Source organism: Onychostoma macrolepis, chromosome 17, assembly GCF_012432095.1.
Source record: "Onychostoma macrolepis isolate SWU-2019 chromosome 17, ASM1243209v1, whole genome shotgun sequence".
In the NCBI taxonomy this organism is placed as follows: Eukaryota; Metazoa; Chordata; class Actinopteri; order Cypriniformes; family Cyprinidae; genus Onychostoma; species Onychostoma macrolepis.
The window spans coordinates 16,350,141-16,377,663 of record NC_081171.1 but is presented as its reverse complement, the minus strand read 5'-3'; the positions used below and the strand labels follow the sequence as shown (position 1 = coordinate 16,377,663).

General features: G+C 35.3%; 1 protein-coding gene and 2 long non-coding RNA genes across 10 annotated transcripts in view; 2 read left to right on the top strand and 1 right to left on the bottom strand.

The window, feature by feature from the left end:
- LOC131523396 (uncharacterized) overlaps positions 1–13,009 on the top strand; it is a 39,195-nt gene extending 26,186 nt beyond the window's left edge. The window contains exon 4 of the long non-coding RNA XR_009266768.1: positions 12,872–13,009. This is a non-coding gene — a long non-coding RNA (uncharacterized LOC131523396). The remainder of the gene's footprint in view (positions 1–12,871) is intronic.
- prkd1 (protein kinase D1) overlaps positions 2,118–27,523 on the bottom strand; it is a 56,153-nt gene continuing 30,747 nt past the window's right edge. For 3 of the 8 annotated variants that reach the window (XM_058749743.1, XM_058749737.1, XM_058749738.1), the window contains 18 exons: positions 24,511–24,649; positions 20,312–20,443; positions 20,068–20,228; positions 19,756–19,779; positions 18,244–18,451; positions 13,642–13,719; positions 12,898–13,096; positions 10,926–11,049; positions 10,744–10,821; positions 10,237–10,522; positions 9,234–9,286; positions 8,759–8,831; positions 8,298–8,404; positions 7,677–7,838; positions 7,381–7,479; positions 6,430–6,697; positions 4,167–4,252; positions 2,118–3,124 (listed from right to left, as the gene is read on the bottom strand). In XM_058749743.1, the coding sequence (XP_058605726.1) occupies positions 2,906–3,124; positions 4,167–4,252; positions 6,430–6,697; positions 7,381–7,479; positions 7,677–7,838; positions 8,298–8,404; positions 8,759–8,831; positions 9,234–9,286; positions 10,237–10,522; positions 10,744–10,821; positions 10,926–11,049; positions 12,898–13,096; positions 13,642–13,719; positions 18,244–18,451; positions 19,756–19,779; positions 20,068–20,228; positions 20,312–20,443; positions 24,511–24,625 (2,472 nt within the window). In that variant the 5' untranslated portion in view covers positions 24,626–24,649 and the 3' untranslated portion in view covers positions 2,118–2,905. Of the gene's footprint in view, positions 3,125–4,166; positions 4,253–6,429; positions 6,698–7,380; positions 7,480–7,676; positions 7,839–8,297; positions 8,405–8,758; positions 8,832–9,233; positions 9,287–10,236; positions 10,523–10,743; positions 10,822–10,925; positions 11,050–12,897; positions 13,097–13,641; positions 13,720–18,243; positions 18,452–19,755; positions 19,780–20,067; positions 20,229–20,311; positions 20,444–24,510; positions 24,650–25,031; positions 25,122–26,125; positions 26,444–27,523 lie in introns of those variants that run through there. The other 5 variants (XM_058749741.1, XM_058749744.1, XM_058749742.1 and 2 more) reach the window with 5 other exon arrangements.
- LOC131523395 (uncharacterized) lies at positions 13,020–17,133 on the top strand. Its single transcript, XR_009266767.1, has 6 exons — positions 13,020–13,152; positions 14,533–14,625; positions 15,157–15,202; positions 15,334–15,434; positions 15,548–15,612; positions 16,929–17,133. It is a non-coding gene; the product is annotated as an uncharacterized LOC131523395 (long non-coding RNA).

Genomic DNA, 27,523 nt, shown 5'->3' with positions numbered 1-27,523 from the left:
GTACACATTCCCTAGAAAACATGTGCAACTCCAGCAGATATCATATATGAGAGGGAAAAAAGACAAATGTGTTAATAGGAAATCTACTAAGGCATAATTTATACATTTATTTTATTTATTTAATACATTTATTGCTTTTATATTACTTGATTATCTTGCAGGAAATGCGGATATTAGTACATATTTTAACGCTGTTAATGTATTTGTTTCTTAACTGTTTTTATTGTTGAGAAATTCAAAGTTCTTCACTAGTTTGTTTATTTTAGAAGACCAATTGAATCGCTTCCGAATGTGGACATTCTGTTACTGAAACATTTTAAGACTTGTTCGTTAATGAAGATTTAAAGTAACGCCTATTTGAAATGAAAAATAGATACATTTATTTTCAGTAGGCTATTATGAAAAAATATTTAGCTATCAGTATTGAACTGTTTGATCAGATTGATTTATTATATTTAAAAAAATACTAATTCTACGAGTAATCTCACCCATATAATTGCCCATATATATTTTATTCTACACTTTAGGTTTTTATTTCTAATGGTGCCTTTAATCATTTTTAGTAGGTACTTCACAATAGCCTCGCTGGTTTTGTTCATAACATTTCATTTAACGTTTGTAATCCATGTTTTCAATCGAATTTCTTGTTTTTTAAATTAGATATGACTCATATGCAGTACATTTTCCTTTTGGTCGTGTAACACCTGCACTATTGGCTCTATTCTCCATCTATTGTGGGGAGGAGTTTGGATGAGAGAGAGAAAAAACAGACTCAAATCATGCGTAACTCGATAGACAGCCCATCTGTAAGATTCTTCCCTTTCTTTCAGTCTGAGCTCGTCATCTCTTGTCCAGGAATAGGCTGATGGCGTTGTGTAAATGATTCATAAAGACCGACTGCTGTTTTAGAATGGGACATTTTCTATTTAAACGGGCAAAAGTTTGGGAAATGGAAGAAAAGCGCATTTTGCGTTTGGAGACGAGCTGGATAGCCTATGGCCAATAGCCAATATAAATTTGGAAAAATAGAAGTGATACAATTAGCCTATAGAAATTAGAAAAATGTTTAATGACATAGCCTATAGCCTAGGTTACGATAACAAATGTCGCGCAAAATAAGTCTATGTTACATTATGCGTAATAAGTAAAAATCTATGTTTAAAACAGTATTAAAAAAAATAATCAACGAGTGAATGAATGAATGAATAAAATAATAGTTTCTTTGTACACTTCGTAAGCGATTTAAGTGATAAAACTGGGACTTTTAAAAACTGATGCCATATTTAATTTTTCGCGATTGAAAACCAGACCGTTTTTACAAAATTTTGTAGCTAATATTTTTAGCTGTGCTGTCACTTATTAGGTGAAGCAATAATAAGCCTACTACGAGAATCATGTTGACAAAAAAAATAAATAAATAAATCTCTGTAATTTGTTGTGGAAAATCATGGTATTAAAATAGGTCCATATACCAAACACACTGTAGCCTACGGCGTATATTTCCCTCAGCCTCGTTTTCAATCACGAAAAATTCTAACACAACTTTTAAAAAAAAATTATTTTAAATAGGCTACTCAAAGTCTCCTTACTGATTACAACTTACCATACTAATACTCACATTTGGTAAACAGGCCAAATCCGTTACATTACTTGATTTTGGTTGTATTAATTTGATCTGCCAATCTATTTCTGTAGCCGTCTGTAAAATGTTGTATTGAGAGAAATTTGTAGTGTCCCACAGTACCAACTTTCAGGCTTTAATGCTGCATAAGCATACAGCGCCATCTGTCGATTAGGAACCACTCTTCCTGAGGGCAGACAGCAGATAACACCTTCTTGATTTGGCGATGAAGCAGCAGCCTGCCAAAAACACTAGCCCACAGTATATGATCTTTTTGAAGCACTATGGCTTTATCACTCACCTTTAGGCTCTTATCTTCTGAAGTGCCATTCTGTGACTTGCACTCATTCCAGCCCATAATTATATAACTAAAGAAATATTTTGTTAACATTTAATCAGCCATTTGGACAGAATTGCTGAAATCAGTGTTGCACTTCTTATCCTCACTTAAAGGGAACACTGAAAGAAACGCACTGAAAATCTGTCATGAGCACATAATACTTTATGCATACACAACCAGCTGCACTTTATTATTCCAACATCTCTGAAGAAAGCAAAAGAAGAAAAAAAAAATGTTTCCAGTCCACAGGCAGTGTTGTTTTGTTGTTTTACACTTGCACAGAACACTAACATAACCAACCCCCAAAGTACCACACACACACACGCACTCACACACACATTCATAAGCACATAAACACAAAACCACAAAAGCTATAAATGCTCTCCGCTATACATTTGTCAAGTAATCGTCAATTCAACAGGTCACCACAACATTTTTGTGGTGGTATTTCTTAGCAGAATAATTTAGTTAATAAAAGACTTTATAAGTTAATTTTATAACACGTTTTCACTTTTGTCAGTTATACAAATACTGCTGATACAGTGTTTTTGACCGTGTAATGGCAAAAATAACAATACTAATACTAATATATAATTTTATTCTAAGTGCTCCAAAGTCCTTAAGAACAAAAGGAGCCTGTAAGTTATGTTTGTTCATAGTAGTTTAAGTGCAGTTGTTTTGTTAGATTTTTATTTATTTATTTTTTTTTGTACAGTATATTTGGGTATGATTGTATTTCTGTGTATGGCTAGATTGGCTTTTGTGGCTTAGGCACTGTGTGTATAATGAAATTTGTGCTTGATCTGTAGTGTACTGTTAAATGAAATTGTGCAGTACTTTTGTTAGGATTTGTCAAGGCATTTACAGTTGGCTAAAGTAGTGATTTTGCAGTACACAGTTGGCTTGAGTTCCGTTGTTGTGCCCTTAAAGGGGCAGGCAGCAATTTACAGAACACTGACTCTGTCGCTGAGCATGCCCATCACGAGCTCGTCAGACTCCGCCTCTTCACGGACATCGGCATGAGGGTTGATTAAGTGGGCTGGGTACTGAAGGCCATTTTGTTCTGCAAAATGCTCCCAACGCAAATCATCGCTTTCGTGGGTGATATATCGCTCCTGCATTTTGCACTCCAAAGTCCGCAGGTCCAGCCACATCTGGTAGTCCTGTCATAAAGATATATTTTTAGGGATCAAAAACGTTCCACACTGTTAAATAAACAAATAAAACACTTTCTATCTGTCTGTACTTTCAGATTGCAGTACGTTTTCATGACTATTTCTAGCACAAAGTCCATTTTTTCATTGTTTTAATAATCTTTTGTGCTTCGAAGTACACTTGTTTTGACATGTTGACATAATAAAGCAAATGTAAAGTACTTGATTATAATATTCCATTTGCTATTTAATATTTTTTAAATATTTTAAATAGCAACTTAAATTACAAATGTGTAATTTCAAATATATTTAAATACAAAGTAATACAAAAATACAAATATAAAGTTCCAACATAAATGACATTATTAGTATATTTTATTTGACCATAAATGCTTGTTAGTACATTCAACAGTACACTTTAATCATGTTTCAAAGACAATAGAAGTAATTATGATATTGCATATAAATATGTACTGAAGTCCTACTAAAGTGAGTCAGAAAAACACTCAAAGTTCAACTATTTGAATTTAATATCAGTTTAAAATAGAATACACTTTCATTTGCAATTAACATTAAGTGTCTGAAAACATTACATTCAGTTCTCTGTTGTTTGTTTCTTTGTTTTTCAAAGGTTAATTTAAAAATGTAAAAATAGAGTAGAAATGGAAGAAAATAAGTTAAATGGCGAAAGCAAAAATGTAACATGATGAAAAAATTACAGCACATGAACAGCAGTAAAATATTTTTCTAGTTATTATAATTTTCATAAAAATTTCTAAACCTCTTTTGCAAGTTTCCTATAATGCGTGAATATCTATCACATGCTATGTCTATGCTTGTAAGAAATGATAAATTAAGATGACCAGTCACTGGCACTGAAAGGTTATTCTTGCCCTGCTAAGACGTTAATATTCTCTTACACTGATGTGGGGGGTAATTGTGCCCCTGTTTAAGTTGCCTAATGTGACTGTGGGGGGAAGCAGAAAGTTTTTGTGTGCATATCATAGCTTTTTTTTTTACGCAGGGCATATAAAAGTCATTATCTTCTAACCTGTAACCAGGGATGGCTGAGAGACTTGTCCACGCTGTAGCGCTTCCTCATTTTGACTTGCAGCAGGTTATTAATGAGGTCAATTGCTGGAACAACAAAACAGGTTGTCAGTGACCAGGCTATGGTGGAAAACCTGAAGGATTTTGTGTCCAGAAGGATAATGAGCAAAACCAACATCATGTTAACATTATTTCAGGGGTCACAAATTTCAGAGACACTCCAAAGTTTCTTAACCTTGAGGCCTCTCCGCTTTAGTCTGAGGGATCGTTTGGCATTATTCACATGAATGGGTCGTAACAAAAATTGAGCACGCTCTCACCAATCTCTTTTCTTAACCTTTGCCCTCTTTTCTCTTCATCTTTTCTTTTCCCTTTCCTTCACTTTCACCTCTCTCTCTCCCACATCTACACAGTTTACCATTAGCTTAGTAGACGGTAGTCATTTAATGTTACTACACTACACATTTTTTATAATAATAATAATAATTTTGAAATACATTTAAAAAAATTTATACATTTTATATTTTGTCAAAATTATTTCAAGTATTTATTATTACATTATAATGAAAAATATTTTTACAGAGAAAATCCAAAAATAGAAATTACCATTGCATATGCATTTAAATGCACTGCAGTAAAAAAAAAAAAGTAATTAACCTAATTTGTTCTGAAATTTGTTTTATGAAGCAGATACTCTTTGTTGTGCCACTTAAATATTTTCACTTCACAGTAAACAGGAACATATTCAATTAAAACAGTTTTAAAAACAAAGTAATTGTTAAAATGGCCATACTTGATACCAACCAAACTATATAAATAAATAAAAATCTATGTGAATAATTTGTTCCAATTGCCTGTGTTCTTAAGTAAGTAAAGTGTGGTCTCTGGTTCTCTTGCTATTTTAATGAGGAAGAAGGAGGGCATTAGTGAATAAACAGGGTCAAAGGTGAGGGCATCAAAAATCTAGTTAAAGTAATGAGATGAAGGTCAGTTCCATTCATTCAGATTGCATATGACTTAAAGGTAAATATTACCTATCGTAGACCTCAATTCAAGCCTTTACTTTGAATTAATACTGACCATATCTTCCTAGATCATGAACCATGAGCCAAGCAGAAATGATTTGGGTGAGTTGAGGTCATCGACTGTATGTGTACAGTCACAGGGTGGCGATAATTAGAGCTTCAGTAGGAACATCAAGCTGAAGTATGACTTCAAAATAGAGTTTAACGTCACATAACTAGGTGGATATCAGTAGCAGGCTGGCTAGAAATAGCATTTCTTGTGCAATATTCGTACATTAGCTAATGGAAGTTAATTCATAATAACTAGTCTAATAAGGTTATTCGCATACAGCTGGTCATGTGAGGTTAGATTCGCGAAATAGCTCTGTGCCTGGATTAACGCTGAACTTTTGAGGATTAACACACATATTGGATTCCAAATAGTTTCCGGCGTAGACAGGTTAATACAGCTTTTGACTTGGTAGTTATCTCAGTTATCTCAGTATTTCACAACCTTTTCAATCTATTTTCTACAAAATCTGATTAGAGACAAAATGTTTTGTTGTTAAAGGGATGACTTACTTTCTTCTGTGAAAACTGATATTTTTGAAAATGTTTCAAAAAATGTTGTCTATAGAATTATGGTCAAGGGGGTCCAAGGGGGAACAACACTGGACCAGGGGTCGACTGATTTTCGGCCTGGCTGATTATCGGCACCGATACTAAGCATTTTATGGTTATCGGTAAAGGTCATTTTCAAAAATAAAATATTTTATATATATTTTACATATTTGAAATTATTTAAAAGTATTTAAAAAAAAAGTTTTTGTCAGAGCCCTTGTTATTCTTAATTTTGACATTAATTTTCATTTTTACACCAGACATATATATATATTATGATATCCATATATATATATATATATATATATTGGTTCAAAATATCGGTTATCAGTCTACTTGATCTGTAATAATCGGTATCAGCATCGGCATCGGCCCTGAAAAAAACATATCGGTCAACCACTACGTTGGACCCTAATGACTTTCACTGTTTGGACAAAACTCATTCAGAAGCTTTTCAGAATATATTATTGGTTTCCACAGAAAAACCAAACTTACACAGGTTTGGAACGGCTTGAGGGTGATTAAATGATGAAAGAATTAAAATTTGAGTGAATAATCCTTTTAAACACAATTTTACCTTCTTCAATCCACTTTTATTGAAGGTTGTGCCACATACTATCCGTTCTCCCCAAAACTTACCTTCTGGGGTGACTGTTTTCCAGGGGTTTGGCGGGTACATGAAAGCAGCGTTCTGGATTTGGTCATGAATGTCTTCATCCTCATTAAAGGGGAAGGTTCCACTGAGACTGACATAGACGATGACACCCACTGACCACATGTCCAGCGAGCGGTTGTAGCCCTTGTTGCGAAGCACCTCTGGGGCGAGGTACGCCGGGGTGCCTACCACCGAACGCCTAAAAGACTTCTCACCAATAATACGTGCAAAACCGAAATCACACAGCTTCACCTGCAAGACAAACCGACGAATAATGAGCTTTACAATAAGCAGACACTGGAAGGAATTGGCTATTTTACTCGACTAGGACTGAGATGCACAAAAGACCAAAAAAAATAACATCCTTTTGTTCTCGCGCTAGCTTTTAACACCACAGACGCCGTAATGATCAGTTGTCACAGTCTGAACGAAAGTCAAGTGAAATTATCACCCAGTTGGATGTGGTTACAATGTATCTCCTGCTGATCTACACTTTCCACCTTTGAAACATTTGCGCACAGCAACAAGCACCTGAGGACATGAGAACCGAAACTCAGACGTTGACAGTTCTAGTTCTGCTTCCACCTTTGCCAAATATTTGTAAATGACACGCAGTGATTTGTTTAGTATTCTTCCAAAATGTTTGCCTGCGCTCAAACAGTGAGTCATCTTTCTGCTTGAGAGCTTCCAGAGACAAGCTCGTGCAGTAGACAGAAGAAACAATGGGAGGATAATTTAGAAATCTTTCATTAGAATGTAGAGATACACACAACCCTGTGCCTCGAACACACCATGAGAACGCTATAATTACCATCTTTTATTCTTGCACATTTACAAAAACAGATCCATTTATGTTAATTTCGGTGTGGCCTCACTTCATTCAGATATTTCCTTTCTTTTGTTGTCGCTTCTTGTTCTGTTCGGATTTTACTCACTTGTGGAAAAGAGTCAGCGGAGGCTAACAAAACATTCTCAGGTTTGAGGTCACAGTGAACAATGTTTTTGAAGTGAAGGTGGCGGAGAGCGATGAGAATCTAGGAAAAGAGCAGAACGTTGTTATTATTATAATGCAGTATAAAGCATATAACATCATAAATAAAAATGCAAAAGCAAAGGTCCAGCTTTAACATTTATTTTTACTTTAAATATTTATATGGGATTGGGTGTACAGATTCTGCCATTGTTGCGCTGGAGTCAAGAGTGTGCGAAACACGGTGCCTGTGAGACGTACCTGTGTAACGAGAAACTTAGTGATGCGTTCTGGCAGCCTCCCCTTCTCACTTGACAGTATCATCTCCAACATGTCGCCATGGAGCTTTTCCATGACAACAAAGACACGCTCTGGTGTCTCAAACATGCACTCAAGGTTTACAATGCCGGGATGGTGGAGGTTCTACATAAGACATATGTGACATCTGTATTAACATCTATTTAATTGTCACTGCTGTAATACTGACATTCAATTAAAAAAAAAATTAAATAATAATATATAATGTTCTATTTGTATTCTTATATATATATATATATATGAAGAGTTCATTTGCAAAAACAGATTCTCAGAAATCATTTTTCATTGTGCAATCCAATTAATCTAAATCAAACTGCAGTTGGGTTATTTTGACTAGGTTAAAAAATAACTTTAAAAAACAGCTAACTAACAATGCAACATAATAAAAAACATGATTTTTGAAAATTAGTTATCTGTTTTTGCAAATAAACTCTTTATATATATATATATATATATATATATATATATATATATATATATACATATATAATTACACATTATACACACACATATATATATATATATATATAAATATATATGCATTGTGTGTTATTGTGTATTTACCTGGAGAATGGCAACTTCATTACGCAGTTGACTTTCCTGCTTGGTGGGAAATCGCAGCTTATCAATGATCTTAATGGCAACATCTCTCCCTGTTTTCCTGTGTTTTCCTGCATTATATCAGAAAGGATTATCTATATCTATATTGTGGTGTGTGTTTTTTCTTTCATTTAATGGATGTAAAGTATGGTTATATGTAAATGTATATTTACTGTAAACATTACAATCTTTACCCTCATTACACACTCATTTTACTACATACAATTTGTAAAAAAAAAAAAAATCTCTGTGCTGTATTTAAATATTAACTATTAAGTATATTACATTTTTATATTGAGTATTTTAAGCATAGTAAATTTAAATATTTAAATACAGTAAAAGACACATTATATTTTCTTTTAATACAGATTGACATTTCCTCACCGGGTGTCAGAGAACTCCCTGTAAATAGACTGGTACATTACCTCCATAGACAATGCCAAATTGCCCAGAGCCAAGTACTTCATCAGGGAAAATCTGATACACTGTGCTAATATCCTGTAAGAAAAACAGAAACAAAATGTAAGCGTATGTGCCAAAACGGGCTGTTCCCAAAGCTCAGAAGCACTGCTTGATACATCAGATTTCTTCTGATCTAGTCTTTTTTATTTTGTACTGTAACAATGGCTGAATTCAGACCAGTAGCCTAAAGAGCTATTTCCACATCTCACTAGGACTGTGTCAGAAAGACTCGAGTAACCATGGCAACCCCATGGCCGAGCAGGTAATCAAAATAATCTCCAATAGAGGCATTGTGTGTTTATATCACACTGGAACTCAAGGTTGCAGGTATAGGCAAGCCGACGGGAACATTGAGATCTTGCACATGGAAACAAAGCACGATGCAGAAAGAATATGAGATATACTGTATGTGTGTCTCAAATATAAGAAAAAGCTTACCACATTCTCCTGGATCTGGCAGTTGGATACAGAGATGCTAATGGAGACCTCTTCTGTTGGTATAAAAACAAACAAACAAACAAACTCTTTATGTCTCTCTTGTATTGAATGCCATATCCTCAGATTTACACCTTTACTAATTTAATCTACCTGAACAAGAAATACACGACAATACATATCACATTACAAGAATTTCTTAAAATCATCTCAAAGAAAATTCAAAATTGAAATAAAAATGAAGTAATTATAATTACATATATAAATTAGAAAAGAAAATATATATAGAGAAAATTAGAAATGCTGCCTTTGCAAATAACTGAAAATATATTTAAGTTAAAGAACTAAAATGATATATAACTAAAATAATAAAAATGCCAAAAGTGTATAGAAAAATGAATAATAATAAAAAAAACCCTGAAAATAATAAAATAAAATGTAATTAAAAAAATGATTAAATACCATAATAGTTTATAAATAACACTAGGGTTGTCAAGTACATCTTTTTACTGTTAGAATACTATATATTATTCCAAATACCTATAAATTATTATTTTTTTTTTCAAGTTGATCATCATAAAAACATTTAATGTGCTCATTTTTCTTATTGAGTATAATAAACGGCCATTAATATTGTATTCTCCAAAATGTCTGGATGAGATTTTATAGCTATTTTATAGATTTTATAGCAGTACATAAAAATAGTATATCTCAATATGCAACATGAAACAGCAGCTGTAAATTGGCCAAAGTAAAGTAGATATTTTCTAATAAATGATGTCTCAACTGCATGTCTCATGACAATGGCAACATGCTGGATATAGTATGCATAAATTGCATGTGCTTGAATGATGATCAACAACGTATTAATCAAATGCAGTACATATTTGCACACAATGTAATATTATAACCACACTGCATTTCTGTATTTGTTGTGTCCCCCCCCCCAGAAACATTCTAAGGGTCTTCGCATGAGCCTCTAAATGTTTCACCATGAAGTTCATACTGTGGTGGCTGTGATGGCCGCCATGAGATATGCCCTTGGCGATGACAGGCATAAGTGCATGCTGGATGGCCATCTCCCACATGCGGGCCACGTCCTGTCCCACACCGCTAACAAGCACACTGCTTCCGTAGCCCGGCGTTCCCCCGTCGGCTCGAGCCAGGTTCTCTCCCACATAGTACACCAGAGATGCTGTGGCAATCTCAAAGCAATGTGGGTTGGCACCCTCAGGCAGAAGGTTGAATGTTTTCGCTGGTTCCAGAGACAGCACCTCAGATAGAGGAATTTCCTGTTGGAGAAGGTTAAGAGGTCTTATCTGAAAGCTGAAACCTCATAATATTGCAGAGATATGCGTGTGGATCTGATGTGTGCGGTGATCCATGAAACCTATCAAGACAAACTATCAACATCATCAAAGGAAATGATGAAAGCCTTCTAGATACTTCCAAGATTAATTTGTTAATGTGCGTTTCGAGTGTCAGACTTTATTTTTTTTTTATTTGAGGTTACCTTATAGTATTTGCTCCCAGTGTCAGTCTGGAACAAGGTAATACACTTGCTGTCAAGTCGCCAATAATGTCTCTTACGCTAGTATGAAAAGAAAGAGAAATGATCATGTACAGTAAGAAAATATCACTTTGTAATTCACCTATTAATTCATAAGGTTTATAATGGAAACCCAGAGCACTTACCAACGTGTCTTTGCTGGTGAAATGCACAAGCCAGCCTTCTTTCATAACATTGCTGCTTTTCCTCTTGGTGTGTTTGACAGACTGAACCACCCGCATAAGTGGGATGTTGTTGCTGGTGGAAGGGCTTACAAACATGGTGACATGTCAGAACCTTCTAGAACATGTCAATTGCGGGTCAAAAACTATTTTATAGCATTAGAATACTCGTACTGTTTAGTTCCTTTTTTATTTTGTACCTGACCTCAAACAGACAAACATCAACAACATGTTTTAACTCAAATTGTTACCTAGAATACAGCAAGACTAATAGTAAATTCAGTTTTTAATTATTGGCATTATATTTTTCCTGTTTGGGAGTGTATTTTATGTATTTGTCCTTAAAATTAACCCATAAGAACCCACGGTGATGCGGGTGTCACAAACACTTGTGACTATCTGGAAAGGTCTTTTTAAAGCATTATCCCTCACTTTCAACTCAGGAAGTCCCTAAGTGACATATAATGAACACCCAGGTTCAGTCATGTGACAATGTGTGCATTTTTTGTTGCCATGGCAACATTTCCAAAATGATGTCCTGTCTGGTTAGCACATGTTGCAGTGTCAGTAATTTTTAAAATGCTTGTTTTTGTTACTAAATGTATGTTTCAACCCATGCAACAATTCTAATGTTTTAATAACATATCCTAGATTACTCTTAACTTGATTTTAATACATGTATTGAGCAAATTGATATAAAACAAGTTACAAAGATATTGTGGTGACACATATGTCACATCGGGCTCTTAACCTTATAAAAGTAGGTAGAATTTTGATGTGACGTATTTGTCACATTAAGAAAAATGGTAAAAATGGTAATGAGCTGCTCAATTAATTTAGCTGATTCAATTATTTTAGTGTTATATATATTCTGCTGCTCATTTCAAAGCATATTTTAACAAATCTACACGCACGTTTAACATGTTGACCTCCAGTGTGAGGTAGTTATCTATTTTTATTCAGTTTGCACATTTGTGAAAAATTGTAAAAAAAACAAAAATCTAAAAATCTAAAAATAAATTTCTGGTTAAACCATATACCTGAAAAGGTAGAATTTTGATATGTTACAAAAGAGTTGTTGTAAAATTTAATGGTCACAGTTATGTGGTTTTGAAATATGTTGTGGCAAAGCAAATAAAATGCAAAAACTGTATTACTTCTGGAAAAATTTTGTTTCATCTTCCCAGAAAAGTAATCATTTTGATATATGTTGTGGAAAAGCAAATAAACATAAAAAAACATGGGAAAATTATAACTTTTTTTTTTTTCAATTGAGGAATAAATGCCCAATGTAACATATGTAACATGAAAAATTTATCATAAACGCCCAATGTGTCATGTGTAACATTACAGATCTTTCACAAGGAGGGGTTGTATTTTAAAAACAACCGTAGAAACATGTTATAAGTGGTCCATTTGGTCTGTTTTAAGTAGAAATTGGTCCGGATTCTTATGGGTTAAGTATTATTATTTTCTATAATGTCTGTTATACTGTAATAGTTACAGTAATATACTGTAATAGTTTGAATACTAAAAAATGAATACTTTTATTCAGCAAAGAAGCATTGAATTTATCAAAAGTGACAGTAAAGACATTTATAAGAAATATTAACCATTAACCATATTAATTTTATAATATTACAGTTTTTACTGTATTTTTGATCAAATAAAGCAGCCTTGGTGAGCATAGGAGACTTCTTTGAAAAACATTTTAAAAAATCTTACTGACCCCAAACTTTTGAACAGTAGTAGTAGAACAGTAGTATTTGCAGTCATTTATTTCTTTATTTTGCATTCAGTATTTTTTTAATGCAATGACTGACTGAGACGTGTGTGTGTGTGTGTGTGTGTGATACTGTAAGTATTTTTTGACAAACATCAACTATTTGTGATGTTGGTTTTGTTTATAGTGCTTCTAGAAGTGATGAGGAGCTACCTTATGATTCTGTTGGATTCATCTGGGTCTTGGTCTTGGAAATCTCCAAGCTCACCATGTCCAGCTTCCAAAAGAGCAGCGGAGTCTACCACCAGAGACTCTTCCATGTCATCGATAAGTGGACTATGTCTGTCCCCGTCATGGTCATCGCAACCCTCCTCCATGACCACATCTGATTCAGCACCGGGACTCAACAGATCTAAGAGCCATGATAAGAAGAAGATTGGAGCAAACAGGAAAGCAAACCAAGACAAAGTAAGTCACATATGATGTATAATATGTGTAAAAAAGCTCTCAGTTAAACACCACCAACCACAGAAAGCAGAACATGAAAATGAGCAGGTTCAAATTTCCATTCAGAAAAGTATTGTTAATAATATCATATTATAATATAAATAGGGAATATTCTAACAGAGTCCCCATTGCAGTTATATCATTATGCTCTTTAGACTTTGCATCAGATTTTATCCTTACTGTTAATGTGCAGAAAGAAATTCCATTTTTATTGCTATCATAATAAATTATTGAGAATATAAATTTTAGCTTAACTATTATAAGTGATATAAACAAACAGATTTAGTCGTACAACATTACCCCAGTTTTTTCATCTGAGCACATTATGCTACAAATGAAGAATGATGTTCACATGGCGTTTAATGTTCAGTCGAATAAATATTGTTGTTTTTGTCATCAAATTGCAGTGTTGATCACTGAATCGCATGGAGACGCTAAAGTTAGACTTGCCTCCGTTTCTTGACACCTCTCCGAGGCAGTTGTTTGGCACTTTGGGTGCACATCGTTTATGGCAGTTGAATTTGCAATCTGAGACAGCGTGAGGGAAAAGAGAGTAGAGAAGAATGACAGAGCGACAGAGAGAGAGAGAGAGAGAGAGAGAGAAAGAGTTAAAAGGGGGAGGTAGGGAGAGAGTTTACTACCAATCTGGCACATAAACATATGAGTTCCTGTTGTGCTGGTGGCTGACAGGCTGAGACCTCGCACATTGAACACATGAACATTAAAGCTGTTTGTAACAGCCCAGCCAACTGCACTCTTTACTGCTTGGCACATGGCATATATTCCTCTTACACAAACACATCGTATATAAAAAGCAGCTGTTGTGTTACTTTATATTCGTGCTCTGTTCTAGATGACACAAAAGGATCAACAAATTCTGTGATCTGTTACACTGATAGTTGTGGTGTTATCAGAATGTAGGATCTGTAAAGCAAGCATCGATACATTATATATTGGCACCTAGTGGACTAAGAATAGACAACGTTTTGAAAAAATAGTATACTATGCATACTATTTTTATAGCATGTACTATGTACTACTGTGCAGCAGATTTCATTTATGCATGGAATACTACATTTGAGCTACAAAACCATAGCACACTGTGCTGCTGTCTACCATAATGCAATGCATTTATGGAAACCGTTTCAAATTTCCAGGGTTCTCAGATTCAGAAAAAACAGTACTACTAACTCATAAAGATTAAGAACACTGCACTTAAAGTCTGTTAAATCGTTGATGCAACTTATAACAATTAAATTTTTTGAACGAGGAATTAAGTTTTATTTTTGTGTGGCTCAATATTTTTGAGTAAACCCTTCTACTTAAATTATTATTTTTAAGTTCACGACGTTACTCTAACCGACATTATCAGAAGAATCCATTCAACATGGCGGATACTCGCAAGCGACCGGAGCAAACTTAATGGAACAACTTGTAAGTAAATCAAAACATCTGTGAACATTTCTTATTTGCTTTTTGAATGTTGTAAGAATATCATGATAAGGGAATGTTTTCATCCTTGGGAAACGCTATGTTTTACTATTTTAGCGTCACTGCTTATAGACTATAAGTTATAGTATAATGTTAACGTAAAAGTAGGGCACTAATGTTAATGTTATCCGGCATTATTTCAGTAAACGCAGTCCTACGTTCTGAATGCCGCTGCTGTTTACGGCGATGTTTAGGGCTGCGTTTCCCAAAAGCATAGTGAGCTAAGTCGATTGTTGAGACCATTGGTGGCAAATGTTTCTACGATCAGCTTAGACATACAATGCTTTTTGGGAAATGGAGCCCTGGTAAATGTGATTTTATTTGGTCTGTTTTTAAACAACTAGCTGCTAACAGTATTAATCCAAAATTAGATTAAGGCTAATACACAGACATGAATTTTGCAATATATTGGATATTATACAAAAGCAATCTACAAATTTGTAGTAAACCTTTACAAACTTTCTTTAATTGCAGGCTGAGCTGAATGCTGAATAGTAAAAAGTGAGCCTCAACACTTAAGGTAACTTCTAGTTGAAGAGCAAGATTTGTGATGTCTCCTCACATAACAGGATACAGACTCGGCTTTTTTCTTTTCTACATCTATTGTTGGTTATAAACTTAACTAACTTGTGCGTGTTTGTGGTTTTCTAGGTTTGTGCTGACCATATCAGAGAAACCAGCACTAACTAGCAAGAAACCAACTAGCAATATTTCACAGATGCTGCATGACATTCTAAAAGTTTGATCTTCAGGTGAGTGCAAATTCACCAACATTAACCACCTCCATCACTGTCTTCACTGTATATAAAATAAAGTTGGCCTGCTTGTTTAACATGCTTTTTTTTTTCTTCATGATGTCAACAAGAAACTAGCCCTTCGTGCTCTCCCAGTGTACGTGTGTGAGGAGAACTGTTCTTCAAGACATGAAATGTAAGTATTGAGTGCATTAATAGAACTGCTGTTGGCATTAAACATACAATTGAGGTCAAAAGTTTACTTACACCTAGCAGAATCTACAAAATGTTAATTATTTTACCAATATAAGAGTGATCATACAAAATGCAGGTTATTTTTTATTACTGACCTGAATAAGATATTTTACATAAGACGTTTACATATATTCCACAAGAGAAAATAGTTACATTTATAAAAATTACCCCGTTCAAAAGTTTAGATCCCCTTGATTCTTAATACTGTGTTGTTACCTGAATGATCCACAGCTAAGTTTTATTTATTTATTTTTTTTGATAGTTGTTCATGAGTCCCTTGTTTGTCCTGAACCGTTAAACTGCCTGCTATTCTTCAGAAAAATCCTTCAGGTCCCCCAAATTCTTTGGTTTCCCAGCATTTTTGTGTATTTGAACCCTATCCAACAATGACTATGAATTTGTGATCCATCTTTTTCACACTGAGGACAACTGAGGGACTCATATGCAACTATTACAGAAGGTTCAAATGTCCACTGACGCTCCAGGAGGAAAAAGCATGCATTAAGAGGGGGTGAAAACCTTTTGAATTTGAAGATCAGGGTAAATTTAACTTTTGTCTTCTGGAAAATGTGTAGCTTCAGAAGGACAGTACTAAATGAAAAAAAAAAAAAGATATTTACGCAAAATCAGAAAAATTTAAACATCTTCATTTTGTTCAAAAGTTTACACCCCCGGCTCTTAATGCATAATTTTCCTTCTGGAGCATCAATGAGCGTTTGAACCTTCTGTAATAGTTGCATATGAGTCCCTCAGTTGTCCTCAGTGTGAAAAGATGGATCTCAAAATCATAGTCATTGTTGGAAAGGGTTCAAATACACACAAATTCAGAAAATCCAAATAATTTGTGGGACCTGAAGGATTTTTCTAAAGAACAGCGGGCAATTTAACTCTTCATGACAAACAAGGGACTCATGAACAACTATCACTAAACAAAAACACACAGCTGTGGATCATTCAGGTAACAACACAGTATTAAGAATCAAGGGGATGTAAACTTTTGAATGGAATGGAACGGAAATTCAACTATTTTCTCTTGTGGACTACATGTAAACATATTGTATGAGAAATATCTTATTCTGGTCAGTACTAAATAAAAAATAACATCTGTATTATCCCTCTTATTTTGGTAAAATAATTAACATTTTGCAGATTCTGTAAGGTGTATGTAAACTTTTGACCTCAACTGTAATTGACCACAACTGTCTACTTTTAGTCTCTTAAGTTGAAGTTACAGTTTTACCCTCTGTATTATTCCAGGAGGAATTGGGCGAGTCATACAACGCTGACACAAACTCCTTTCCTGCTGAGTTTGTCATCACGGACAACATAATCACTACGAGTCCTACAAGCACTGAAGTTGTGATGAGATGATCTTCCAGTGTGTTTGACATTCAGAGATACACAGTCACAAGGTTTAAAAAAAAATATGCTGAATAAAAAAATCCTCAATTGTATAGCCTAAGTTGTGTGTATGTGTGGGTTTTTTATGCATAAGTGTATTTTTTTATTTATTTAATAAAGTACCACTGCATCAAAATAATTGAGAAATTAAAAACATTACATATGGTAAACAATAATTTTAAGTACAGTGCACTTAAAAATTGAGTAAAAACAAATCAAAACTTTTCATTTTGACTTTTATTATTTATAATTATTGTTAAATTTTTTAGGTAATCGATGTCTACAAATATGGAGTATTCTGACCTTGCCGGGGTTTACAGTGTAGTTGGGTTAAATGGAAACTACAATAAATATCAGTTTTGCATTCCCATTTGCTCCAATAGCAAAAGAAAAAAAATAAATGTACAATATATTTTAAAATATAAAAAAGTCTGCTAGATTTACAATGTTAATAACTGTGGACATCAGTCTGTGAAAAGGGTCTATTTCAACCAAGATTTTTAACATATCCATTGCAACCGAACTGATTATTTAGCCATATTGCCAAAAAATTTTTTTACACAAAGCTGGATTAGAAATTAATGGGAAGTAACCTATTTATTTCCAGCATGTATTAAATTAAAACACTGAACATGTGCCAATATTTGCACAGTCATACTGTTTCATATATGTTTTTATATGTAAAAACAATATAGTAGTATACAAAATATTCTGTGCAGTATGCAGTACACTAGTATTCCATTTTGAACACAGCCCAACTGAGCCTCATTATCTGTCTAACAAAGTCCATCATTCTTATAATAACAAAACATCATATCTGCTGGAGAAATTATAGCGAATATTATATTAAACACATTTGTGTACTTATCGTAATTTGTGTAATTAGTTTAAATGGATATTGTGAATAAACTGCAATGGTTTCTGGACAAAGTAATCATTCACAGCAATTAGTAATCATTCTCCAATGGTGGCTCAGATGAGTTAATACAGTTTTATTACCGAGAATCAGAATTACACACAGAAACATCAGGATCAGAGGGGATTTAGACTAGGCACATTATTATGTGAAGCAATAAAATACTAAAACAATTACTGTATGACAATAAAGCGTAATATTTTCAAGAGGATCATTCTATAACCATAGCTTGAAATATTGAGGATAAGCTCGTACCTTTGCACTGTAGTCCCTGACGGAACAGGCCCTTGAGGAGCTTCTTGCAGTGCTGGCAAACGGTGGGGCGTGTGTAGGAATGAATGACAAATGTGTGTGGCACCTTCACTTTAGACAGCAGGATCTTGTCTAACTCTATTGGCCGACCTATATAGGACTGAGAGTTGGAGCGGCCTCTTCCAGGAAAGATGTCTGATGGTGTTTTTTGCTGTGAACAAATAATGTAGCGTATCATGACGCAAAGGACGTCCAAACAACACAAGGGCTATAACTGTGTTCTCAGTACATAGGTATTTTTAACAATTGTCAGGTTAGGGTAAACTGTTGTATTATATTGGGGCAAGCTGTCACACTGCGATGAATTTAGATAATGTAATTCATTACAATTGTTCTATATTTTTGTGCACTTCCTTTTACACATTTGCTGTTTCAAGAATTGCTTTAGGTTTCATAATTGTTTTACTGTGTGCATTTTTTGCTGAAAAGCTTAATATACAACTGGTTGTTTAATGGCAGGTTCCATTGTGACAGCTTACCCCCATATAGTGTGAAAACTGGGGCATGTTGTCACAAAGCAACTACTTTTGACGTTTTTTAGAAGTTTGAATGTTCAATAGATTTTAGCCAAGACTTTAAGTTATGTATTTATACAGAAATGAACTATTCACTGGAGTAAAGTGTGTGACAACTAAGCTGTTCGTATTTAAGAAATGTTTTTGGATGAAACCTGTGACTGTGCTTTTTTGTCAGTCATTAAATTTTGCAAATGTTAAATAACTATTATCAAAAGTATTAATTTGTCACACAAGCTCACAGGTACTAACCCGAGCCAAGTCAGCCCTCGATTAGGTGAACAAAAAACCCAAGGGCTCTATGAGGTTCATGCTGAGGGAGATTGTTGTATATGCTGAGCTTTGATGAATTTGCATCAACTCAGAACAACAACTTTCTCATCAAGCTGATCTTTAATGTGCTGCTGATTGGCAAAGATGCAGATGTCTTACCACCTGTTGTGAATAGATCTGACATCACGCAGGTGTGCATAATCAACTATTCAATGTGCTCTAAAGAAAGAAAATGATCAATAGCTTCCTGTTGCCATGTTGTACACTTCACCAAAGGCCTTAAGTAGATTCACGTGGAAAGTAAGGCATCGTACAGCTCAGTTCAGCTAAAGTACAGATGCAGTTCATTTGCTGTATCCTGTCTAGGTGTAGGGAACAGATTAGAAAGCAGTTAACAGATGTTTGATTCTGCCGTCAACAGCCGATTAACAGTTTTCTTCAAACAAACTCTACATGTGTACCACAACATTTCTAGTGTCAGGTTAAAATGTCCTAACCTCTTGAAGAAAATAACTCTATATCTGGCTTAATGAAATTAAGCTTCAAAACAAAAGATCAAACACATTTCATTTAACATTTTGTAATATTGTAAACAACAGGGGGTGTATGACAGACAAAATATCACAAGGCGGTTAGTTAAAGTTGAATTACTGTAGTTAGTGCCTACCTCCATGCTAGGACTGACAGGAGACTGGGCAGGAATGAAAGGATGTGTGGGGAGAGGTAGAGAGAGACGGACAGAGAATAAGTAGTGTTAATAAACAGGACAAGCATGCAGCACTAGCATAGGGTGAACAAACAGGGACCAAATCTATGATCTGTCATAACATCAGAGATTGTTAGGGCAATGTAACTGTTGTATTTGTAAGATTCATATGATTTGTATTTTATATTTGAACATTTATTCTATATGGTAACTGAGGAAGAAGGGAGCATGTGATGCAGTATGGTGTAGATCTAATTTTGTCATCAAACTCACCAGTAAAGCTTCATCGGAGGTGCTTGGAGACGGTTCAGCAGACACAGAGCGAGTGTTGGTCAGGCCGGTGAGGGACACATTAGATAGTCGTCGTTTACGGATGCCGCTGCAGTTGTTTGGGATTTTAAAGGCACACCGTTTGTGGTAGTTCAGCCCGCAGCCTAGCGCAAAGATAGCGACAAAAGACTCATCACATGGTGGTCTGTTTCTACTGCTGACAGAAGTGGAATGTTTTGACATCTACCTTCACACTTAAGCCCCTGCCTCACTAAACCCCACAGCATCTCTCCACAGTGATCGCAGAACGCTGGAGCTCGATATGAGTGAACGAACAGGGCGTGAGGTCTGATCTGAAAATCCTCCACTGTAGCTGAGGCTGAACGTTTGAAACAACACACACAAAAGAGAAATGTCAATTTATAAAGTACCTTCCAGCAGACCAAATCTCAGAGCAACACTGTGTTATGTCCATCAATCTGTGATCAAGTACATTTCCATGTCCCCATCATATAATATGCTGTAATACACAGTTTGGCAGAGAGAAATCATATTAGCTAGTTTTCATATATCACAATTATGAGACTGTAAATAATTCACTACTTTTGTAATGGAAGTTGTTATTTTTCAAGTTTTAGCAAGAAAAACCATGATGTGCCTGGCCCTGATCAAAATGTTTATAACAAATCATGATTTATGGGAAATTTGCTTTCATTGGCATTCATTTTTTCCTGTGTCCCCAATTTTACTTCTCTCACCCCCTCTTAGCATTTTCTAATATACCTTTAAAAATCCAGTTCCTTAATGACATCCAGAAAGTGAAATCAGCACTACAGCACATTATACTGTTGTTTTGTATACAAATACAAAGCTAAAAAGTACATCTATGTATCTTATTTACCCCTAAATATTGGTACTTTAAGGCACATATTCGTACCTTTTAATAGGGTAAGGCCCCAATGACAATTCTGTAGCTTTTTTCTGAGAGTGTAACAATGGACTTGATGAAATCTGTGATGTTTTGTGGTATTAGCTGGTTTGCTGAACTTTAAAACATTCCATCCTTTTTAAAATAAACTTACACGAAATCAAAAGATAGTTAAATAAACTGTATAAAATTAACCAAAGATTAAATTGGGTTGACACCCTCATATAAGCAAACTCTCAATTCTAATTTTGGCTCTCTATTTCCACCCTGTATGGCACCCAGCTAATAAGCAAATAATCACGCTATAATTAATAAAGTGCCTGAGCTTGACCACAGCGTATTTCTGTGCCGTACACTTTCATAGAAATATGTCCTTAAATTACAAAACTAGCATTATAATTTTTTACTGATTAAAAGGAATGACCCCTCTGTCGTGCTCCAGAGCACGATAATAGTAGAGTAAATATTATATTAAAAAATGTATTATAATTATTTTTGTGGAGAAACATAATTTGTGCAAAAAGAAATGCTTAAAGAAGCTTGAAAGAGACACATTTAAGTAACATACTTATTCAAAATAACCATGTGACTTTACCCCCAACAGCATGTGGGCTTTTACTCCAAATACTATCCTTTCACTTATTTTAACAGTTACTGAATAACTGTTTGACATTCAACCAAACTGAAAATCGTGAGTCTTTTGTCTCTTAATATGTGATCGTTTCAGGGTTTTTCATCAGCTGAGCAAATCTGCAACATTTGATGATCCATGACTCACTTCACTTTAACAACCACAATTACACCTCACAATGACAACATTAAAATTGATCAAATTACCTCAGATTTGATCTTTTTCATTTATTCTCAGCTAACTGTCCTGATACTTGCAATTAACATGAGCTGTGCTTTTTATTTGAAGGCGCTTTGGTAAAACCGCATCAATGTAAATCCTTGGTAATTCATTAAAGGATATGCAGTACCTGATGAGAGACGTCAAGTTTTGACAACCTTCAACTCTGAAACATCTGTTATTTGTGCATAATTGTGGTTGTTTAAGTGAAGTGAGTCATAGATCATCCCAAACACTTAATTTCCAATTTACAACTTACAATCATAATTAAAGTTGTTTTCCCATTACAACTCGCATAAATAACCACACTTTTTGTTTGCATTATTTGGACTTTCGACTTCATGAGGGAATTTAATCCCAGCAGCACTGAGTAAACATGTCATGATTAAAAAGGCAAACAAATGTTGCAGAGGGAGTTATATCTTTATTTTATGAACCGTCCTCTTTCGAAGCTCCCACAAGGCATGTGTATCTTTGGGGTACAGATGGATGAGAGGGTGGGCCAAATCCAATCTATCAATGGCCAGTCTGGCACGCTTTTCCAGTCTCCACAGAACTGCCGCAAGGCCTGGGCAGCAGGCTCTCTGGCCTTGCCTAATTCTAATCAGATGGGCAGACCGTGTGTCTGTCAGGGTTAATGGGCTAGAGATGGTGGTCTCTTTAGAGGGGCCTGTGGTCAGGCACTAATTAATTAAGAACTCATTGTGAGTGTTCGAGAGCTTTAAAATACAACAAAGAAGCCGATTAAGAGCTGCATGACATCTCTGTACCATATATTTCACTTTGAAGCATGACCTCTAAAAATAATGCTCAATGCAGCACAGCATAATCTTACAGAACAGAGCGAAATCTAGAGATATGAGGAATTTTAATTGCCATCCAAACTCTTCCAAACAAACCCAGCTTTATTTATATTTGCAAATTGTACTATGAAAGGGAAGCTTTTGGGGTGGTTGGAGTGTTTTGATTGGCTCTTGTTGGCTGCATGTTGACAGGACCAATAGCGGCTGAGTGGCGAGCACAGCGGGAGAACTGCCTGCCTCAACACGCGCATGTTGCCTCCTCTCCAACATGGCTTCCCCTAGTACGCTCAAGTAGAATACATTCTGATTAGCCATTCTGCAGCTAAATTACCTCAATTCATTCAAATTATTGTTTTGCCTTTTGTTTAAAGGCCAAGATATGTTTGCAAGTTGAACTACCTGTAAACTGTCATTAAATGCTTCAGGGAAATGAGTATGATGCTGAAAAGGCATCCTGAGTTGACTTAATGCAGATACTTGTTTCTCCAGTCATTTTTTTCTTTGCTGCCGGAGGAAATTGGACATTTTCTGGCCCGACACACTCTGGCCTGTGATTCCTCTACGAGACAGTAAAGGCAAATCACTAAAGTTTCTGCATACTTCTTAATCAATATTCACGTACGGTTATTAATCCCACACATTCTGTATGGCGCTTGTATCTCCATGCATTTTCTCGGTTGCAATTATGTTGATCTAGGCACAGCCAAACATCCTGTCAGCACGCTTCAGTGAAGCCAACCCGTGGTTACTCTAAATTTATCCAGCAGAAAATAGACTTCAAGCAGACTTTAAGGACCGCAACAGACTGGGTAGAGACCCAGCAGAGAAAGCATAGGTCATATTTTCATGAAACGCTGCTCTTTTTAATTGCTGCAGGAGATACTGTCAAAGTGATAATCCGAGAGATCAGCATTTATTGGCCCGCTCGTTTCGCATTTTTTCAGATTCAGGCCAATTACAAAGCATACAACTTTTGCTTTGAAAACCATATGGTGAGCAAAACCATATTTGTTGCTATCGAAGAATTAATTTAGGCTTTAAAAGTGCAGTACAATAATACGTTTACTTAATTAGTAAAGGAAAACTATGAGCTGGACCATTTATTTACTTTTGCGTCAGTTGCCAGTGAAATTATACCCTTCGAGAAAAGTGCCGTGGCAATCTCAGGGGGACCTCAGGGGGTGTCATTAATAACCGTTGACCTTACTTTGGTGACAGTTGTAAAACTCTTCTGTGTTACTTTACAGTGAAAGCAGCTGTCAAGTGTGTCATTGAGAAGTGTTACTCCGGGCTCCCAAAGGCTCGTCTATGAGAATGTGTGCATCTGGGTGTGTTAATCACCTGATTCATCCTGTCACAGACACGCACATGTACAGAGAAACACACCAGACCTGGTAGAGAGGCTGGGGGGTAGAGGAGGTGTCAGTCCCCGCTTTATCTCGTCAGAATAGACTTCACTCAATTACCTGACATAGCACAGGGAGGAGAGGGGGAGGAAGGGAGGGGAAGGCCCGCCAAGTGTTTGTAGAAACACTTTAGCAGTGTCAAATGCGATACCTCCATCGCTTCCTCAGCAAAGCAGCTCCAGTTTTCACACCGGGTGCAGCATCAAAACTTGGATGCGCATCAACTTTTTCAGAGTGGGAAATGGAGGGACAAAAAACAGTCAGAAATGACACAGGAATCGCACTCTGGTGTGTTGCAGACTGCAGAAACTTTGGCGGGTATTGCAGCAAAGTCACAGTGTCTTGTCTAACTGATCCATAAAACAATGTGTTATGCCACAAATGAAAAGACGATGGACGTACATCTGTGCCTGGGGCATGACTACATGCTGAGCAAGAACTATTGAACGTCCCACTTACCTGACAGGACGACTTCCACCAGGTCCCCTTCCATAATTTCAGCCGCGCACCTCACCAACTGCAGGATGTTCTCCGAGTTTGGATCATGACGGAAAAGAAGAATCTTGTCATACATCCCATAGAAGCCACATTCTGGGAACTGTGATGGAAGAAAAATGATGTCTGTCAGCTGTTTTTACAGAGTAAAGGCTATATTGAGTGGGTGGTGTGTAGTTTATGATGGTTAGCTTACATGAATTGCTTGTCTACTGATGCCAGACATATAATGCGTCTAAAAGCCCTGCCCACATATTCAAATTACAGACAACATATCTCATACCTGAAGCTTTTCATTCAGCTACTAAAAGTACTCAGAAACCACATCATGATGCTCATGGGACAAACCTGACTGACAAAGACTGATTTAGAGCATTAAATGCTTTTCCTTTTTTCTCTCTTTTTGACTGCTCCTAAACAGTTTTACGAACAGCAGCCTCACAATCAATTCAATGTCAAAAGAAGAGAGCAACATATTGACTGACCCGTGTAGACCGCTGGGGAAATGGCTCACTAGCCTCATTCCCTATTGATCCCTGCTGGGTTGAGTTGCAGCAACACTGCAGAGAAGGCCTGCATGTAATGGCAATTCAAACCTACACAATTCACAAAGGGTACTCACATCTAAGCTATTTGGCTTTTATTACACCACAAACAAAAAGATCACAAATAAAAACTACTCTGGCTGTCACAATGAACTTGTATTTGGACTTTGCATTTACATTAATCTGTAAGATCATACATACAAAATATACTGGTATATAACTCTGAGTGTTGAGTGTCAGTTATTGAAATAGCATATATATATATATATATATATATATATATATATATATATATATAGTGTATAGTGCTATATATATATATATATATATATACGTTATAAAATAAACGTTTATTTTGGATGCAATTAATCGTTGCCTAGCACTATATATATATATATATATATATATATATATATATACTGTATATATAATAGTGTATAGTGCTATATATATATATATATATATAATATATAGTGCTAGGCAACGATTAATCTTTTTGGGTACATAATATATGTGTGTGTACTGTGTATATTTATTATGTATATATAAATACACACACATGCATATAATTAAGAAAAATATGTTATGTTTATATTAGTGCTGGGCAACGATTAAATATTTTAATCGCGATTAATCGCATGATTTTCTGCGATTAATCGCAATTAATCGCAGCATGCGCAAAATTCAATAATGAAATCAAAAGTAGTGTATTGCATAATTTTATTCTTTCAAAGTACTGCTGTATGAACAAAAGTTCGTACTGGCATTTGTTAGCTTGTCTTTCTTTTGTTTATCTATAGTTCTCCCACATGCTGCATCCAATGTAGTCTGCCGAAGCCTTCCTCCACTGTTTGTTTGGGTGGGTGATTTGCTGGCATCAACGGTGTGCATTGCATTTAAGTGATACTTCAGACTCGAAGTACTCCGATGATAAGACAATTCAGCTTTGCAGTGGTTACAAATAGCTTTAGTTCTATCAACTCCACCGTGTGGAAGAGGTTTAAAATAAAAATGTCCATTTAAGATTTCGGTACCTTTTTCCATTTTTCTGTCCGCACCAGATATTTTCTGTTTCGCGCTGTAGCTCTCTTAGGCACACAACAAATGCTTTCATTGGTTGAGACGCGTGATGACGCTCATCCCAAGCAGCCAGTAGCCTACTGATAAACATCCCACCCCTCCTGTGACCCATGGTTTGTGTTGTATTCGGTTGTATTATTACAGTCTATCTATGTGTATTCAAACGCAGTGAGCAACGGACTTTCAAAATAAAAAGTACGTTAACGCGCGATAAACTAATTGTCGGCGTTAATTAATTAATGCGTTAACGCGATAAAAACGCGTTAACTTGCCCAGCCCTAGTTTATATATTAAATATGTAAGGGATAATCAACGGCTAGCTGTGCATTAAACGATTTGAATGCACGACGTGGAGGTGAAGAACTGCCCGACGCACAGCGGATTCAAATCGTTTAATGCACAGCTAGCTGTTGATTATCCCGTTTATGCCATGGTCATTTCCCAGCATTCACATATTAAAGATGTTAACAATATTTGTGCTGCAATATTTGACCGAAACGATAAAAATGACGGTTATTTTCATCTGTATTACTATTCAACTGTAACTGTATGTTACTATGGTTACCAATGTTTATAGGAAGCGCATTAATATAGAACATGATTAAACTGACCTGGAACTACCTGTGCGGTTCAACGAATTTAATCAACACCTGCCAGCCAATCAGAATCCAGTATTCAGACAGACCATGGCATAAATTTATATACAATATAAATTATATGAGTATAAATATATACATGTAAATACATGTGAATATTTTCAAAATATATTGTATGTGTTATATATAATATATATATTGATATATTATTGCTATGAAATGTTGAAAATTTGAATGAAATTAATTTAAGAACTTTTTTATTTTTTAAAATATAATAATAAAATAATATTTTCTTAAATATAATATATAAATCTATTTAAATGTCACAATATAATATAATGTAATTTTTTATTCATTTTGATCCATTCTTATTTTTGTCATTCCTATTCAGCTTCCTGTGTGTTGTGTCCAATTCAATTCAAATTCCATGAATTTAAAGTCGGCTAGCTCTCAAATGCTCAATTTTCTTCAGCCTTTTCCTGATTAAATTCTCTTCACACTTCATAAACACTTTTCTGGTTTTGTAAAAATGCAGCTGACAGCACGTATGTGCCTGATATTCCTGTATGCATATAAACCTACAAAGATTCAGGAAGCCGCTTTGAATGAGATTTCTGAAGACACATCTACAGAGAGCAAAGTATGGCGCGGAGCTCAAAAGGAAGTGAACGAACGTGGAGAAAATCCAATTTCTAAATAGAGAAACCGAACAACAGTGACTAACGTTGAGAAAGAAACTGCGGGATTACAAAACGG